The following is a 14,973-nucleotide window of genomic DNA, read 5'->3' as shown; positions in this document are numbered from 1 at the left end:
TCGGCGTGACTGAGACCAAGACAGTGTCCCACCACCAGGGTCGTCCACAGCCCAGCCCGGTGCCGCGGTCTGGCTCCTCCTCCTAGCAGTCTGTGTGTGGCGCCGGGACCGGCTGGGCCGGCCAGACGGGCGCGGGAGCGGGAGGGGGTGGGGGCCTCTCCTCTCCTCTCCTCCCCTCTCCTCCCCTCATTGCCCTTTCCCTCCCTTCAGCTCTGTCTGTCCCTTGCTGTCCGCCGACCTGGACACACTCGGGCTGCATCCCGCCCTCGTTAAGGCCCCCGGGCCAACCGCACCCAGCCCTCTCTGGTCGATCCTGGAAAGCGCCCCTGCCGGCCCTGGGGTGGAGTCGAAATCGTCCTGGAGGTCCCTGGGGGCCCCAGTGCCAGAAACACAGTGCTCACGCGGTGAATTATTTAGAGAAAAACACCACCCTGGCCCTGCCAGAACTGCAGCCTCAGCTGGGTCACCCACCTGGACCCTGGGGTCCTAGAACATGATGGGGGGAGGCGACATGGAAGTGGGCAATGGAGAGACAAACCCAGGCCGCAGCCCCTTTAGCAGAGAACTAAGTAGGCACAACCCTCTCCTGGAGAGGAATTTGGTACCGTGGCGCTGAACCTTAGGGCGCTCAAAGCATTTTTCCCCGTAGTCCCCTCTGCCCGGCTCTGCCCCACCCTCTGTGGTTCAGCCCTGGCCTCCCAGTGTGGTCAGCAGGGTGCCTCAGATAGGAGAGGCCTCCTGCCGTGGCCACAGCTGGGCTAGCGAAATGGAGATCCCTGAGGTCCAGTGGGGGCCTCGGGAATTAGTGATAAATGTTAGCAGTTCATAGTCAGGAGCTCTTTCAAGTAATATTTCATGCCAAACATCTTAGGGTTCCTGGAGCAGTGGGGAAAGGCCCTGAGAGTGTGTGGTGGCTCTGACTTCTGAGGGAGACAGGTTGGATGGCTCTCATTCCACAGGCGTCTGAAGTCCGTTATAAAGTCAGCCACTGGCTTTGCTGAAGAGTCCCAAGAGCAGCAAACATGCGGCCCCTGTGCCCCATCGCACAGACTTCAGTCTCCCCAAAGTTGTCCAAAAGAGTGGGCTAGGCCAATGTGGTGCTGCATGTCTGAAGTTCAGCACGAGAGACACAAGGTGGGAGGATCAGAAGTTTGAGGGCAGCCTGTACCTTGTAGAAACACCCTCCCTCTCTCCCTCTCTCTCTCTCTCTCTCTCTGTCTGTCTCTCTCTCTCTCTTTTTGGTACCGGGGATTGAACTCGGGTCCTTGCGCTTGCAAGGCAGGCCACCAAACCGCTGAGCTAAATCCCCAGCCCCACCCTATCTCTTAAATATAAAATAAAATAAACAAGCTTCGGGTCAGCTTTATACACATTTCTGACTTCTTCAGGTGACCTTCTGCCTTTTCTCATTTTAATGGGTTTATAGTTATCTTCTAATTAATTTCAAGTACATTTACAACATCACCCTTTTGTTGCAACTGCAGCCTTGGTGTTGATGCTTGTGGGAACTGATAACTGTTACAAGTTTCCAAACTTCAGGAATGAGAATTTTACTGGGTCGCCATTAAGGGCTAAGACTTGCTTTCCTCCCTCCAACCCCCACCGAGTTTAGTTTAAAATTTCAAACCTTTGGGAAAGCTGCACAGAGAACCCCTACACCACTTCTTATGTTTTCTTTTTCTAATCTCTATTCTAGCAAGTACCTGCTAAGAAAGAAGACACACAATCAACCATACTATAGTATTTTTATTTTGTTTTGATTTCTTTTTCATTTTGGGGGTACAGGGGGCTGAACCTAGGGTCTTCGCACTGTGCCACATGATCAGTCGCCTTCACCACCTAACGTCTGGTCCTCAGATTCCAGTCCCAGGTGAAGAATCGTGCTGAGTCTCCGCATTCACCTTGCATTATGAACAGTTCCAGCCTCTTCCTAAATGACACGAGCATTTTGTTGATGAGCCCAGAGAAGTCCTTTTACAGAATGTGTCACTTGAGATTTGTCAGATCCGTCTCTTGTAATCAGGTTCAGGTTAAAGCATGGATTACATCTCATGTAGACTTGGGGCAAAATGTCCACTGTATATGCGCTGGACCTAAGCCTGGCCTGATTCCACGGGGTGGAAGAGATCAGAGGATGTGAGTGTCAGGTGGATTATACTTAGCCTCAGAGAGAGCCGAGGTAGGTGAAGGAGGAAAGGAGAAAGTGGTGTGGTCACACCCCCCCCAGTGTCCGCACATCCTGCTGGGTGCCCCCCTTCCTTTCTTCCTCAGCACTCCAGTTCCGGAGTCATAGTGAGCCTCTCTTCCACAGGTCGGCTTTGTGATCCACCTCCCTGCCTCCCATTGGTGACCTTGACCCTCTCATCCTCAGTGATCTGATCGAGGTCGGGATGAGTCCTCTTCACTCAAACCATCCCTGCAGGTTTGCCTGCCAGTTACTCTGCACCTGCTGTGAGTGCAAGGACCGAGTGGACACACACTGGCACTGCACTGTCTGCCAGGTAAGCAACAGCTCTTGGGAAAGAGGAGTGGGCCTTGCAGATCCCCATCACCTGAATAATGATGTGGAAACACGTTACCTGTGATGATGCATCCCCAGTCCTTGGGGTAAGATAGCCTGGTCTCATAGTGAGGGGCAGAGCTGAAGTGTTGTATACAGAGGCGCTTTTGTAAGCCAGCTTGCTGACATACAGCTGTGCTCCCTGCACTAGTGGGTAGGTGTGGAAGATCACAAATGTAAAGCCAGCCCAGGGTTACAGAGCAAACACAAGGACAGCCTGGAATACAAGACCCTGTCTCTAAAAACAAAAGGAGCTTTCCTAGGCCAGACAGAATATTGCAAATGATTTCAACATTTACATCCCGAGTGTTCACCTGTACCTCCTATGTTTTTCCCCAGGATTATGACTTGTGTGTCTCCTGCTTTCACACTAAAAGCCACAACCACCCGATGGAGAAACTGGGCCTGGGCTTAGATGACGACAGCAGCAACCAGCAGGGTGCGGCTGCCCAGAGCCCAGAAGAATCTCGCTGCCTGAGCATCCAGCGCAACATTCAATACTTGATCTTAGCCTGCCAGTGCCGCGATGCCAACTGCCCATTGCCTTCCTGCCAGAAGATGAAGCGAGTTGTACACCATACCAAAGGCTGCAAACGGAAGAGCACTGGCAGGTGCCCCGTCTGCAGGCAGCTCATTGCCCTCTGCTGCTACCATGCCAAGCGCTGCCATGAGAATTATTGCCCTGTGCCATTCTGCTTCAACATCAGGCAGAAGCTCCGCCAACAGCAGCTGCAGCCCCGGCAGGCCCAGGTGCTGCACAGGAGGATGGCCAGCGTGTAGCCTGCCAGTGTGACAGGGCAAAAATAGGGCCTGCCCTCCCCAGCCCCTGCCATACCAACCACATTGAATGTGCACTGCCAAAAACTCAGAAGATGCCTGATCTCACCTCTTCTGGAAAAGCCCTGGTGACCTTCCAACTCCTCCACAGACTACTCAGCCATCCTTGGCTGAGCACTTACCTGCAGCATTAGAAATAGCAATGCAGATTCAGACAGCAGTGGATACAGCCCCAGATGGCCTATGGAAGACCACTACAATCCTTGATGTCCAATAACTCCTAGGCCCCAGTGGCCATGAACCCATCTACCATGTCCAGAGGTCCTGGTGGGCATCTAAACCAGGAATGGGGCCCCCACCAATGCAGCAGCAGCTCTCTGTACCCAAATAGCACTGCCTCTCAGCCCTAGCAACACCAGTCCAGGGTGCCAAGGTCAACCATGACCGATCAGTGGTCCAACACGAGCAGCCTTGAACATGGCTACGTACCCGGGTTTGGGCCAGGTAGGTGTGACCCCACTCACACCACGCACTGTGTCTCAGCAAGCCTTATAAAACCTCCCCTGCGGACTCTCAGGTCTCCCGGCTCTCCCCTGCAACAGCAACAGGTGCTTAGTGTACAACCTCCAGCTGTTGGCTGCAGGATCCAACTATGCCATAAAACAGCAGGATTCAAGTCCACCAACTCTAATCCACAGCCTCTCACTGGACAGCCTGGCATGGTCCAGGGACAGCCAGGGCTGCAGCCACCAGCCATGCCAGGTCAGCAGGGCGGCGTCCTCTCCAGTCCAGCCATGCAGAACATGAGTCCCATGCAGGCAGGTGTGCAGAGGGCTGGTCTGGCCCAGCACCAGCCTCAGCCGCAACTCCAGCCGCCCATGGGAGGGATGAGTCCCCAGGCGCAGCCAATGAACATGAATCACGGCAGCATGTCTTCCCAGTTCCGGGACATGTTGAGACAACAGCAGATGATGCGACAGCAGCAGCAGCAGATCCAGCATCACATGCAGCAGATGCAACAAGGGAACATGGGACAGATGGGGCAGCCCCCCCCCAGGCCTTGGGAGCAGAGGCAGGAGCCAGTCTACAGGCCTATCAGCAGCGACTCCTCCAGCAGCAGATGGGGCCCCCTGCTCAGCCCAGCCCCAAGAGCCCCCAGCAGCACATGCTTCCAAACCAGGCCCAGTCCCCGCACCTCCAAGGCGATACCCAGTTCTCTCTCCGTTTAAGTGCGTTCTCCCCAGCCTGTCCCTTCCCCATGGTCACAGTCCCAGCCCCCCACTCCAGGCCGCCCCCACAGACCTGGACTCAGCACAGATATCACACTTGCGTTCACACCTCTGACACAGTGTACCACACATACACTCAGGACGTCTTTTAACATTGGAGGGTCAAACATTTTTTTCACCTAATAAGAATTTTTGTACTTAAATTTTTTCAATCTTTCTTAGCCTGAAAGGTAATTTTCCTTGGAACACGAGAACTGTGAAGTAGTCATCTGTGGTTTCAAGCTAACTTTCAAGATGAGCCTGAGGGGTGGTAGAATACTCAGAATATATGTTTCTCTGGTTGCTTCCCCAGCCTTCTTTCCCCGTGCCTGTGCGGTTCGAGTCTGCACTAGAAGGAGCTGAGGTCTGAAGCCCCCATGCACTCCTCCCTTGCATCCTTACTGTTTTCTTTTTCTTTTTAAATTCATAATAATGCATAACATTTCTTACTACTATAGATAGCTGGAATTATTTTCATTTTCTCACATTATAGAACGGTATAAAAAATTTCCTAAAACCAAAGGACAAAAGGTGTCAATACGATTATAAAATTGCATTTCACATATAAGTTGCTATAATTCACATATAAAAATGACTTATTTTTTTCTCCATTTGGTGCACGGATGTTCATCTTTATGAAAATATTTTTAAAATTCCTTTTATACCCAGAGGACAATTATTGTGGTCCAACATATTTTCTCCTTTGTAAGTCTCAGCATAAAATTACAAATATTAAAATAATTTATATATGTAGACAGATGACTTTTTCAAAATCTGTAGGGCCAGTTGCCAAACTGATGTTTCATATTGTGGTTTCTGTTGCTTGAGAGAGTTTTTTGCATTATTTACACATAACTGTAAAAAAAATAAGAAAGGATTGGGTGGGATGATTTTTAACACTCAAGTGTCCCTGGGTTTCTCTTTGCTTGCTTTCTTCCTCCTCCCCCATTACTGGTTGTGAATAAACTGTGTGAGACACATGGAGGCTCTGACTCATTTCTTGAGGACACATCTTGGGCCCAGACAACACCGGTGTAAGACCTTGCTTAGGAGTCCGTGGAAAAAGGAAACAGCTCACAGCAGCCTTAGCAGTTGCATGTAACCAATTACCAAATGCACTTTGGTGAATTTGTCCAAAGTTTGGGGAATTGCCCAAGTCCGGTTCTCCCAAGTACCAGCCAGATGTCAAGGTGGAAGGGACATCAGCTTTCACACCTTAGCTCTGATCACCCTCGGCTCCCAGGGAGGCCAGGGAGTACCCAGGACCATCATCCTGCCCAGTCACAAGGAGCTCCTGGCAGACCAGCACAGAGGCCAGGTCAGTGTGCTCCTCCCCGGCACACTAACTGTGTCACCTGAGGGATCAGGGGAAGGGAAGTGTGTGCAGATAAGTCCTAGACAGCTGAGATGAGCTCAGGAGAGCAGTGTGTGCCGGGTGTGAGCACTCCGTGAATGCTGCAGAGGCCAGGAGCAGGGTTTAGAGCCAGAGCGCGGCTACTGATCATATTGGCATCAGCTGCCTGCCTGCCTTGCCCTTGTTGCCCTCACCATACACAGGGAGCACAGATCGGTGCCTGGGCCTCAAATCAGCCAGGCCTAGGGCAGAATGAAGCTTAAGCAAGACCAAGAGCGAGTGACAAATGCGAGCAAGACAGAGCAAGCACTGAGTGACAAGGATGCGGGAGGCCTGGGAGCAGGCTGGCTGGTGGGGGTTGGGAAGGGTTCAGGAGAGCAGAGCAGGGAGGCTGGGCCTGGAGGGGAGCTGGTGGGGAGGGGCAGAGGCCAGGGGGAGCTCAGCCCAGAACAGCAAAGAACCAGACCCCAGTGGGGGCAGCTGCAGCGGGGGGCTCATGGAGGGCAGCGGTGAGGGGCTGTGCCAGACAGAGGGCCGCACTGCCTGCCAGACTGCGGGGGTTGAAGGGGTGATGGAGCTTCAAAGGGACATAGAGAGGATTACTTTCCCTTTCCAAGCGACGTTTCCCAGATCTCACAGCTCTGCCTCTGGCTGAACACAGCCAGGCTGGAGACTCGGAGCAGCACGTTCTCCCTGCAGTGCTGCAAGGAGGAAGCAGAGGCAGGAATATTAAATGGGAAAAAGAACAAAAGCAGAGGCAGCGTTAGGGAGGGGGAGACGCGCATTAGTCAGGCAGGAGGGAAGCAGGGGTTTCGGTGAATTTGTATAATTTTCTCCTCCCTAACTGCTGCTTCTGTGTGGTTTCCAGTGTTGAGAATGAAAAATTGAGAAGAGGAAAAAGGAGCCCAAATCTGAACTGTGCTGGCTCTGAAGAGGTCCTAGAACGGACCTCTGGGAGCCAGCAGTATCCAGTGCTTTGCTGCTGTAGCTTACAGATTCCTCAGGAAGAGCCCTGATGGACAAATGAAAACACGCCTCGGGGAATAACCGGCTCTGGGTGCACCGCCAGCCAGGTGCTGGGGTCCAGGCCTGTAACCCCAGGTACTCAGAGCTGAGGCAGGAGGAGCACAAGCTTGGGGACAGCCTGGGACATTAGGGAGTTTAAGGTTAGCCTTGACTACATGGTTAGACCCTGTCTCAAAAAACTATGAATAGATTAAAATGCAATAATGTTCTACAGAGAGATTCATCCCTTGCTGTCCCTTACTGATAGAGCACTTCCCAAGAATGTGGAAAGGGCTTGAGTTCAACTGCCAGCTCCAAAAAACAAAAAAACAAAAACCAAAAAAAATACCAAGGGCCAAGGATTTAGCTCGGTGGTTCCACCGCCTGCCTCGCGAGTGCAAGGACCTGAGTTCGAGCCCCAGTATCAAAAAAAAAAAAAACTTTAAAAAGAATTTTTGAAATTCCCAGTTTATTTATTTATTTTTCTTTTTAGGTCCTTTACCTATCTTTTCCGGATTTCTTTTTTTATTTTTTTCACATTTGAAAATTAATTTTATTAGTACATTTTAGATATATATACAAAATGATAATATTCATCATATGGAATTTGTACCTGTACATGATACATCTTGATTCTTCTTTTTTCCCCCTTTCCCTTCCCTCTCTTCAAATTCCCAGTTTAACGTAAAAGAACAGCAAAGGGAAAAAGTAGTCGTGAAGAACAGGTAAAAAAACAACAAAATGTTAGATTTAAATTAAAATACAATAATATTATAGTAAATGTTTTCCACAGTCTAATTAAAAGGTAGATTTTGCTGGATAGAGTGGTACATGTTCACAATCCCAGCTACTGGGAAGGTTGGGGTAGGAGGATTGCAAGTTCAAGGCCAGCCTGTGTAACTTAGATGTGGCTAAAAAGGGGTTAACATTTTCAGCATCCAAACTTCTTTGACAACCCACTTCATAAAGCAGCACCAATGAGGGGTGAAAAACAGCAGGAGATAAAAGCAAATACAAAACCATCGTTTTCTCCCTTGAGCTAATGTATCTTTTTCCAAAAGGCTAAAGTATACAGACTTCCTTAGCTAAATCTAAGAAGCCTTTTTGAGGCCTAATCAAGAGGCCTTGACAATTAGTAACTTCGATGTATAACTCTAGTTACAATACTGGTGTCCTTGAAGATTAACAAGGAGCAGGATGCTCCGAAAATGCGTTTCTAAGATATCCACATTTGCCAACTCTGACCCTTTCCCGTGTCCTCCTTCCCTTGTTTAAAAAAAAGTCTCACCCTAAGAGATGTCCTCTTCCATTGTCTCTCTTGATAGGGCCCTCAGTCATTTAAACAAACTTCCTATATTCCTTGTCTATTGATAAATTCGTTTACCTCCTGCCTGTGAGCCTTCTGGCCCAGCATTAGAGAGACCCTGACCTCATCCCCCAAAGCAACAATTAAATGCTGGGATGGATCTCAAAGGCAGAGTGCACCACTAACATACACAGGGCCTTGGATTCTCCTCTTGTACCACAAAAAAGAGTAAATACTGGGGGTATGGATGTGGTTCAGTGTTAGTGAGCACCTACCTCCCTGACATGCCTGGGGCACTGCATTTACTATTCATCGCCAAGAAAAAACAAAAAGGAACCACTGAGCTAGATCCTCAGCCCAGCAGATTTAGTTTTGTATGCTTGTTTTTTGGTACAGGCATTGAACTCAGGTCCTTGTGCTTGCAAGGCAGGCTACTGAACCGCTGAGCTAAATCTCTGGCCCCAGATTTAGTTTTTAAAATAAGTCCTAACTATATGTACTCCAGAAGACATCCACTTTAAGTGTAAAGACAATGCAGAGTTTTTGAAGCAGAAGAAAAAGTATTTGTTACATTTGATCTGGTATGATTACTAAAAACTCCTCAAATGCATCACAACAAGAAAAACATCTACTTAATTAAAACTGAAGAGTAATAAAAACATCTAAAAACATGGTAAGAGTTTTTCCACTTTCAGAGGGTGACACTGCCAGTGTTAAAAGAAAACTGAAAGAGCAACATTCATACCAGAAAAAGCAGACTGGCAAGCACAAGGTCCTCAGTTCAATCCCCAGTACCAAAATAAATAAATAAATAAGAACGAGAAACTAGAGACATTTATAGCTAAATGGATGCACATTGAGGCCATACTCTTAAGGGAAATAAATGGGACACACGTGTGTAAGTACCAAATAGTTTTTCTGGTGTGAAAAACTAAAAGTGTAAATAAGGTTCAAATTGTAAAATTGATAATGTGAAATAGGAAGAAAAGGGTTAAAGGAGTAGGGAAAGTGGGAAGGGGAGGGGAAAGAAAAGAAGGGGAAAAAATATGAAAAAAGGAAAAAATGGAAACAAAGTCTTTGTAAACAGGGAAGGGTGAAGGGGGTGAAGGGAGGGCAGGGGTATGGGGGAAAAAATAAGAACCAAGACCTGTCATGTAAAGGTACAAGGTCCCACTGATGAATGTAACTGCACACTATACCTAAACAGTACCAATAAACTTAATGAAAAAATCAGTAAAGAAAAAGTTCAAAGAGTAAAAAAAAACTCTGAAAAACAAAACAAAAAAGTTGCTAGAACAGTAACAATTCATCGAGGTAATAAGAGGAAATTTCCATAATCTTGAATTTTTTCACTTGCATTTCTATATAAGCAAATAACAGTTGGAAAATGAAATCGCACTATTCTAGATATGAGTGTTTTATCAGGTATGAGATTTGCCAATATTTTCTACTAGATTTTGTTTTGTACTTTGGCACTGGCCATGGAACCCAGGGAATGCTGAGCTATAATCCCAGACTTTTTTTTTTTTTAATTTTGAGAAAGGGTCTCCCTAAATTGCCTAGCATGGCCCCAAACTTAGATCCTTCTACCTCAATCTCCCAAGTAACTGGGATTACAAGTGTGTGCCACCTTATCAAGTTATTTTCTTCCATTTTATTGCTTATCTTTTCATGCCCTCATTTGTAGAGCAGATTTTTTCTCTTCATCTTAGCCAAAATGTCAAGAAGAGATGGTCAAAATTTTTTAATTTGATGACATCCAATAATATATTAGTATTTTTTCTTTCATGAAATGTGCTTCATGTATTATGTATAAGACCTCTCAACTAAGCACCAGGTCCTAGAGATTTTCTTGTATCTTAAACATCTGATGTTTTAAATTTTATTTTTTACATTTAAATCTATGATTCATTTTGAGCTCAATTTTTAACAGAGTGGAAGTTTGAGGTTTTTCATCCTTTTCTTCTTTCTTCCTTCCTACTTTTCCTTTTTTTTTTTTTTGTTTTTTGGTACTGGGGATCGAACTCGGATCCTTGTGCTTGCAAGGCAGCCAATGGAACCACTTAGCTAAGTCCCCAGCCTTCCTTTTCCTTTCTTATAATTAATTGCAGATAGTGTTGTTATTTATTTATGTATTTATTATTTTGGTACTGGGGATCAAACTCAGGTCCTTATGCTTGTGAGGCAGGCAGCGGCAGCGGAACCACTGAGCTAAATCCCCGGCCCTACTGTTGTTATTTTAATTTCTAGTTCCAATTTTTTCCTACCTTTTTTATTTCACTCTCATTGACACTAGATAGAAATTTGAGTTCTGCATGTTTATCATCTGTACTGTAGGCTTATTGAAAACATTATTTGTTTGGAAGGCAGGAAGTGAGGGCTGTTTTGGGTGGTGACTGTATTGATTCCACGTTTTCTACATAGACCATCACGTCATCTGCTAAAAGAAATCATTTTCATTTCTTCCTTTCCAAACAGTATTCTTTTTATCTCTTTCTCTTGCTTTATGGCACTAGCCAGAACTGCCAGTTCTGTGTTGATAACAAAGGTGACAGTGGACATGTGTACCTTCTTCTCCAAGGAATCACCTAATCAGAACCCCAGTGGCAATTCTAGATTTAATTTTCATCAGTGGAAAAGCAAGCCCTCCAAATTGAGGTTTGTCGGATAAGGCCCCCATTTTCATACCTCTTTTTCGGACTACAGGACAGCAATAAGGGGGTGGCAGTTCTTGGCACGCTAACACCACACCACATCTACTCAGGGAGGGAGGCTGTGACACTGCCACAGATTTATAAATGCGTATGTCCCTGTTCCCTATGAGAACGGAGCATTTTCTTTTTTTAATGCTAGCTAATTGAATTCAAGGTGATTCATTGGCCCAAGTGAACAAAAGGTAGGGTAAGTTGTTATGCATATCACACACATACACACACAAAAAAATTCAGAAGGGGAAGTGAAAAGGATTATGATACAAGATATGTATATACCAATTCCCCAAGATGAATGTTTGTAATATGTATCAAAATATATACCAACAAACGGTAAAATTAAAAAAAATAATCAAAAAACTCAGAAGCAGTGGAACAGCCTATAGCCCCAGCTGCATGAAAGGCTGAGGCGGGAATGATGAAGTGAACACAGGTGGTCAAGGCGACCCTCATACCCTGGGCAACATATCAAGATCCTATTTCCAAAGAACAAAAACGCATTTTTTAAAAACTGAAAGAAATAGCCGGGTGTAGCGGTGCATACCTGTAATCCCAACACGTGGGAGGCTGAGGCAGGAGGATCGCTGTGAGTTTGAGACCAGCCTGGGCTACATAGTGAGTTCCAGGTCAGTCTCAACTACACAGTGAGACCCTGTCTCAAAAAACAAACAAAGAAACAAACACCTGAAAGAAATAAAGCTCAGGAGCAAGAGCAGATACTGATTAAATTTTTGTTAACTCTGAAATGTATCAATAATGTGAAGAGAGGGGCGGTGAAAAGCCCGTTTTCTTGGCTCCTACAGAGCTGGCTTGCTTCCCTTTCCTGAGCTTCACCCTCCTCCTTTCAAAGAAAGATAAGAACTCCTAAATTCACTGTGAGATAAACAAGGCCACAGGAAAAATGAAAACATCTTGCCCAGCCCCTGTGCACATCAGCCATCGAACAGTCAGCTCCTCTTCCCTTTCAGTCCCAAGGGCTGAAAAAAGTGTCCGCTCTCAGGGTAGTGGCCATGTTTATGTTGGGGGACTGCCATTTTTGCAGATCTCTCTGCAAGTGCCAATAAATACATTCCTCCGAGCGGGCATTGATGAGCACCTGCCAGCCAGCTTTATCCACCCAGAAACAACATCACCATGGCAACTACCATTGTTCTGGAAACACAATCTCTCCATTTAACAGACTTCAGAATCCCTACTTACATTTTTCCTGTTCCTTTCAATAACTTGCTAAGAGGTAGACTCATCAATACAAAGGACAAAAATTACTCTGTATAAACTATACCCTCAAAATAATGTCCACTAGAAAACCCAGAACAGCCAGCTGAAATTTTCAGAATGTAATCAACCCAATCCAACTACTTCCCAGATTTGACCCTGCCTAAAGGACTCCTCTCAATTGGCCCAGCTCAAGCCAGGAAGAAACATTTTAAAAAATAATAATTAACATTTTGGTGCCATGGTGATGGGTGTTGCTAGGAAACAGTCATTGTTGGAGAGGGGTTGATTCAGCAAAGCGTTTTGTCTTAAACTAGGAGCAACCACGCTGGCCTTGTTGGTAAAGCATTTGTGTGCCAGAGGATGGGAAATAAATCCAACTAAAATTCAAGAGGCCTCTACCTCAGTGAAATTTCTAGGAGTCCCATGCAGAAATGCAAGGGTATTCCATTAAGGTGAAGAATAATTAGCTGCATCCAGCCCCTCCTACAACCAAGAAAGAGGCACAAGGCCTGGTGGGCCTACCTCATTTAGGAAGCAATACCTTCCTCACTTTCTTTTCTGCCCCCTTTACCCAGTGAGAAAGAAAGCTGAGAGTTGAAGTCCAGAGCAAGAGAAGGGCTTGGCAACAGGCCCAGCTGCTGTGCAGGCCTCTAGGCCGTATGGTCCAGCGGATCCAATGCTACTTGAGGTGTCAGTGGAAGATAGTGGAGTTCTTTGGAGGCACTGTCAGGGCCCCACAGAGGAACCCCACGAGATGCCCTTAGGATATGGGAGCAAGGCTCTGTCATCATCTGCACAAAACAACTCTCCCATGGAGAAATACCTCCTGTCCTGCTGCTGGGCCTTAACGGGAACTGAATTCTTCACCGTGGAGCTCCCAGTTACCATATAACCTGGGCTGCTCATCACATCCTATTCAACACGCCAAGCCTAAAGGCCAACATGCACAGCAACAATCTATCATCTGGAGGAAGTGGTTTATACATGACGAGGCCACAGCACGTCCTGAAGGTTCCAGTCAGGCGGGTGAAGTGGCCTAAATGCTCATGGCTCCTCTTCCTGCTATTCTGCCTTCTGTCCCCCAGCAAGCACCAATGGCTCCTCGAGGCGCATCCTATAATCAGCTGAGAGAGGAAGTGAAGACTACAGTCTGGTGCACATATGGTCCACATGTTACACGGGCACCTTCTGAAAGTAAACAGCTGCAGCTCTACCGCCTCTCTCTGGGACATCCCTTGGCCAGCGGTGAACAGATATTTTCACAGTGCCCAGACTTCAACCAGTGCACTTGGCCATATATTTTGAGAGGAGGACTTTGACTATGACCTTTAATGGTGATTATCAACTTAACTGAATTAAGATACACCTAGCAAATTACTAGAGCACACTCCGGGTGTGTCGGTGGGTGCTGGGAGAGATAACGGTGTAGAGGCCAGCAAACTGAGGGGAGAAGCCTCCACCTGACTGGGTGGCACCATCCGATAGGCTTGCATTCTAGACAGAAAGACGAGAAGAAAAAGAAGGAAGCTGGCCAGCATTCTACATAGGAAAAGCAGCATCCTGCTTCAGCAGGTGTGTGTTTTGCTACCACCATCACCTCTGGACATCAGACTCCACGGTTTCATGGCCTGTCAATGTGGACTCAACGTGGGATTCTACAGGGCTGCCAGACCTCAGTTTCAGGCTGGTGATGCATCCTTCATCTCTCTTGTTTTGTGGCTTTCAACTTCTTGGACTGCATAGCTCTGGGATCCTCTTGGCTATGTAGGTGGAGGTAGCCATTGTGGATTATTCTGCTTCTGGTCAAATTCCCTGGCATAATTCTGTATTTTTTTTTCTATAGGTTCTGTCTCTAGAAAACCCTAAGCAATACACTTCGTGAGTTTATTGTGGAATTAACAATGACACCAAAACTGACAGTGCTTTACAAGTTGCAAAGCACTGCTTATGTGATTTATTAGTTTTCATCACTCCAGCCGCTGTCATGGAGGTGAAAATTGTGGCCTCTCAGGATCAAACCCCGTATCTAAGTCTCAACAGCTAATTAAAGCCAAGAGCGCTCAGTTATCTTCCACGCATTAAATGCTACCTAAATTTCCAAGCCTGTTTCAAGTACCCCTTTCCCTCACGCTAAGGCCAAGACAGAAACGTCCTGGGTTCCTATCCTAGCTCTGCCATTTAGCTATAACACATTCGGACTGACACTTCTTCCCTGGCTGCCTCGGCTGCCATTTTAGGAACAAGGACAGCGCAACAGTTTGAGTAAAAAATGTCCCCCACATCTCATGTGTTTAGAGGTTGGGTTTTGAAAGGTGACGGGCGGGAGCACGATCTCACAGCCGTCGGCTCGGCCGGAGGCGGGGCCGGCGGCGGAAGTAGGTCACTGGGTGGGGCCTGGAGGGGGTGTGGCCTCTGCCTCTTCCTGCTCGCGCGGCTTCCTGTCTGCCCGGGCTTGGAGCTGCTCTGCTCGCCATATTGTTTGCTTTCAAGTCAGCGGATCACGAAGTGAAACCGTGAGTCAACGTAAACCTCTCCTGCCTTAAGTTATCCATATCAGGTGCACCTCGCCACGCCAGGTCCTCAGTCGCGGCAGTGGCTCTGGCAGCCTGGCTCCCTGCCACCCCCTCTCCTGTTTGCATCCCTGGGGCTTTGAGGGCTCGCATGATCCCCGCACAGCGTGATCGAGACCAGGAGAATCCCCTTTCTCGGCCCCAGGCCGTTGTCCGCGGTTCCGTTACTTCCTCATCAGTCCCGGGGGCGGAGGTGGCTCTGGG

General features: G+C 47.3%; 2 protein-coding genes across 6 annotated transcripts in view; both read left to right on the top strand.

Annotated features, from left to right (window-relative positions):
- LOC104869292 (histone acetyltransferase p300-like) overlaps window positions 1-5,583 on the top strand; it is an 18,915-nt gene extending 13,332 nt beyond the window's left edge. The window contains exons 2-3 of one of the 5 annotated variants that reach the window (XM_033766207.1): window positions 2,372-2,501; window positions 2,900-5,583. In XM_033766207.1, coding sequence (XP_033622098.1) covers window positions 2,391-2,501; window positions 2,900-3,340 — 552 coding nt within the window. In that variant the 5' untranslated portion in view covers window positions 2,372-2,390 and the 3' untranslated portion in view covers window positions 3,341-5,583. Of the gene's footprint in view, window positions 1-2,311; window positions 2,502-2,899 lie in introns of all 5 variants that reach the window. The other 4 variants (XM_033766206.1, XM_033766204.1, XM_033766203.1 and 1 more) reach the window with 4 other exon arrangements.
- A 9,022-nt stretch (window positions 5,584-14,605) lies between these two features.
- The window catches only part of LOC104869293 (histone acetyltransferase p300-like), an 8,745-nt gene continuing 8,377 nt past the window's right edge, over window positions 14,606-14,973 (top strand). Inside the window, exon 1 of the mRNA XM_010634478.3 lies at window positions 14,606-14,712. The gene's annotated coding sequence lies outside the window, so the exon portion shown is untranslated. The remainder of the gene's footprint in view (window positions 14,713-14,973) is intronic.

This window comes from Fukomys damarensis, unplaced genomic scaffold, assembly GCF_012274545.1.
Source record: "Fukomys damarensis isolate Sample0158 unplaced genomic scaffold, DMR_v1.0_HiC HiC_scaffold_19, whole genome shotgun sequence".
NCBI classification, from domain to species: Eukaryota; Metazoa; Chordata; class Mammalia; order Rodentia; family Bathyergidae; genus Fukomys; species Fukomys damarensis.
Note: the sequence above shows the minus strand (reverse complement) of the source record. Positions and strands in the feature narration are given on the sequence as shown.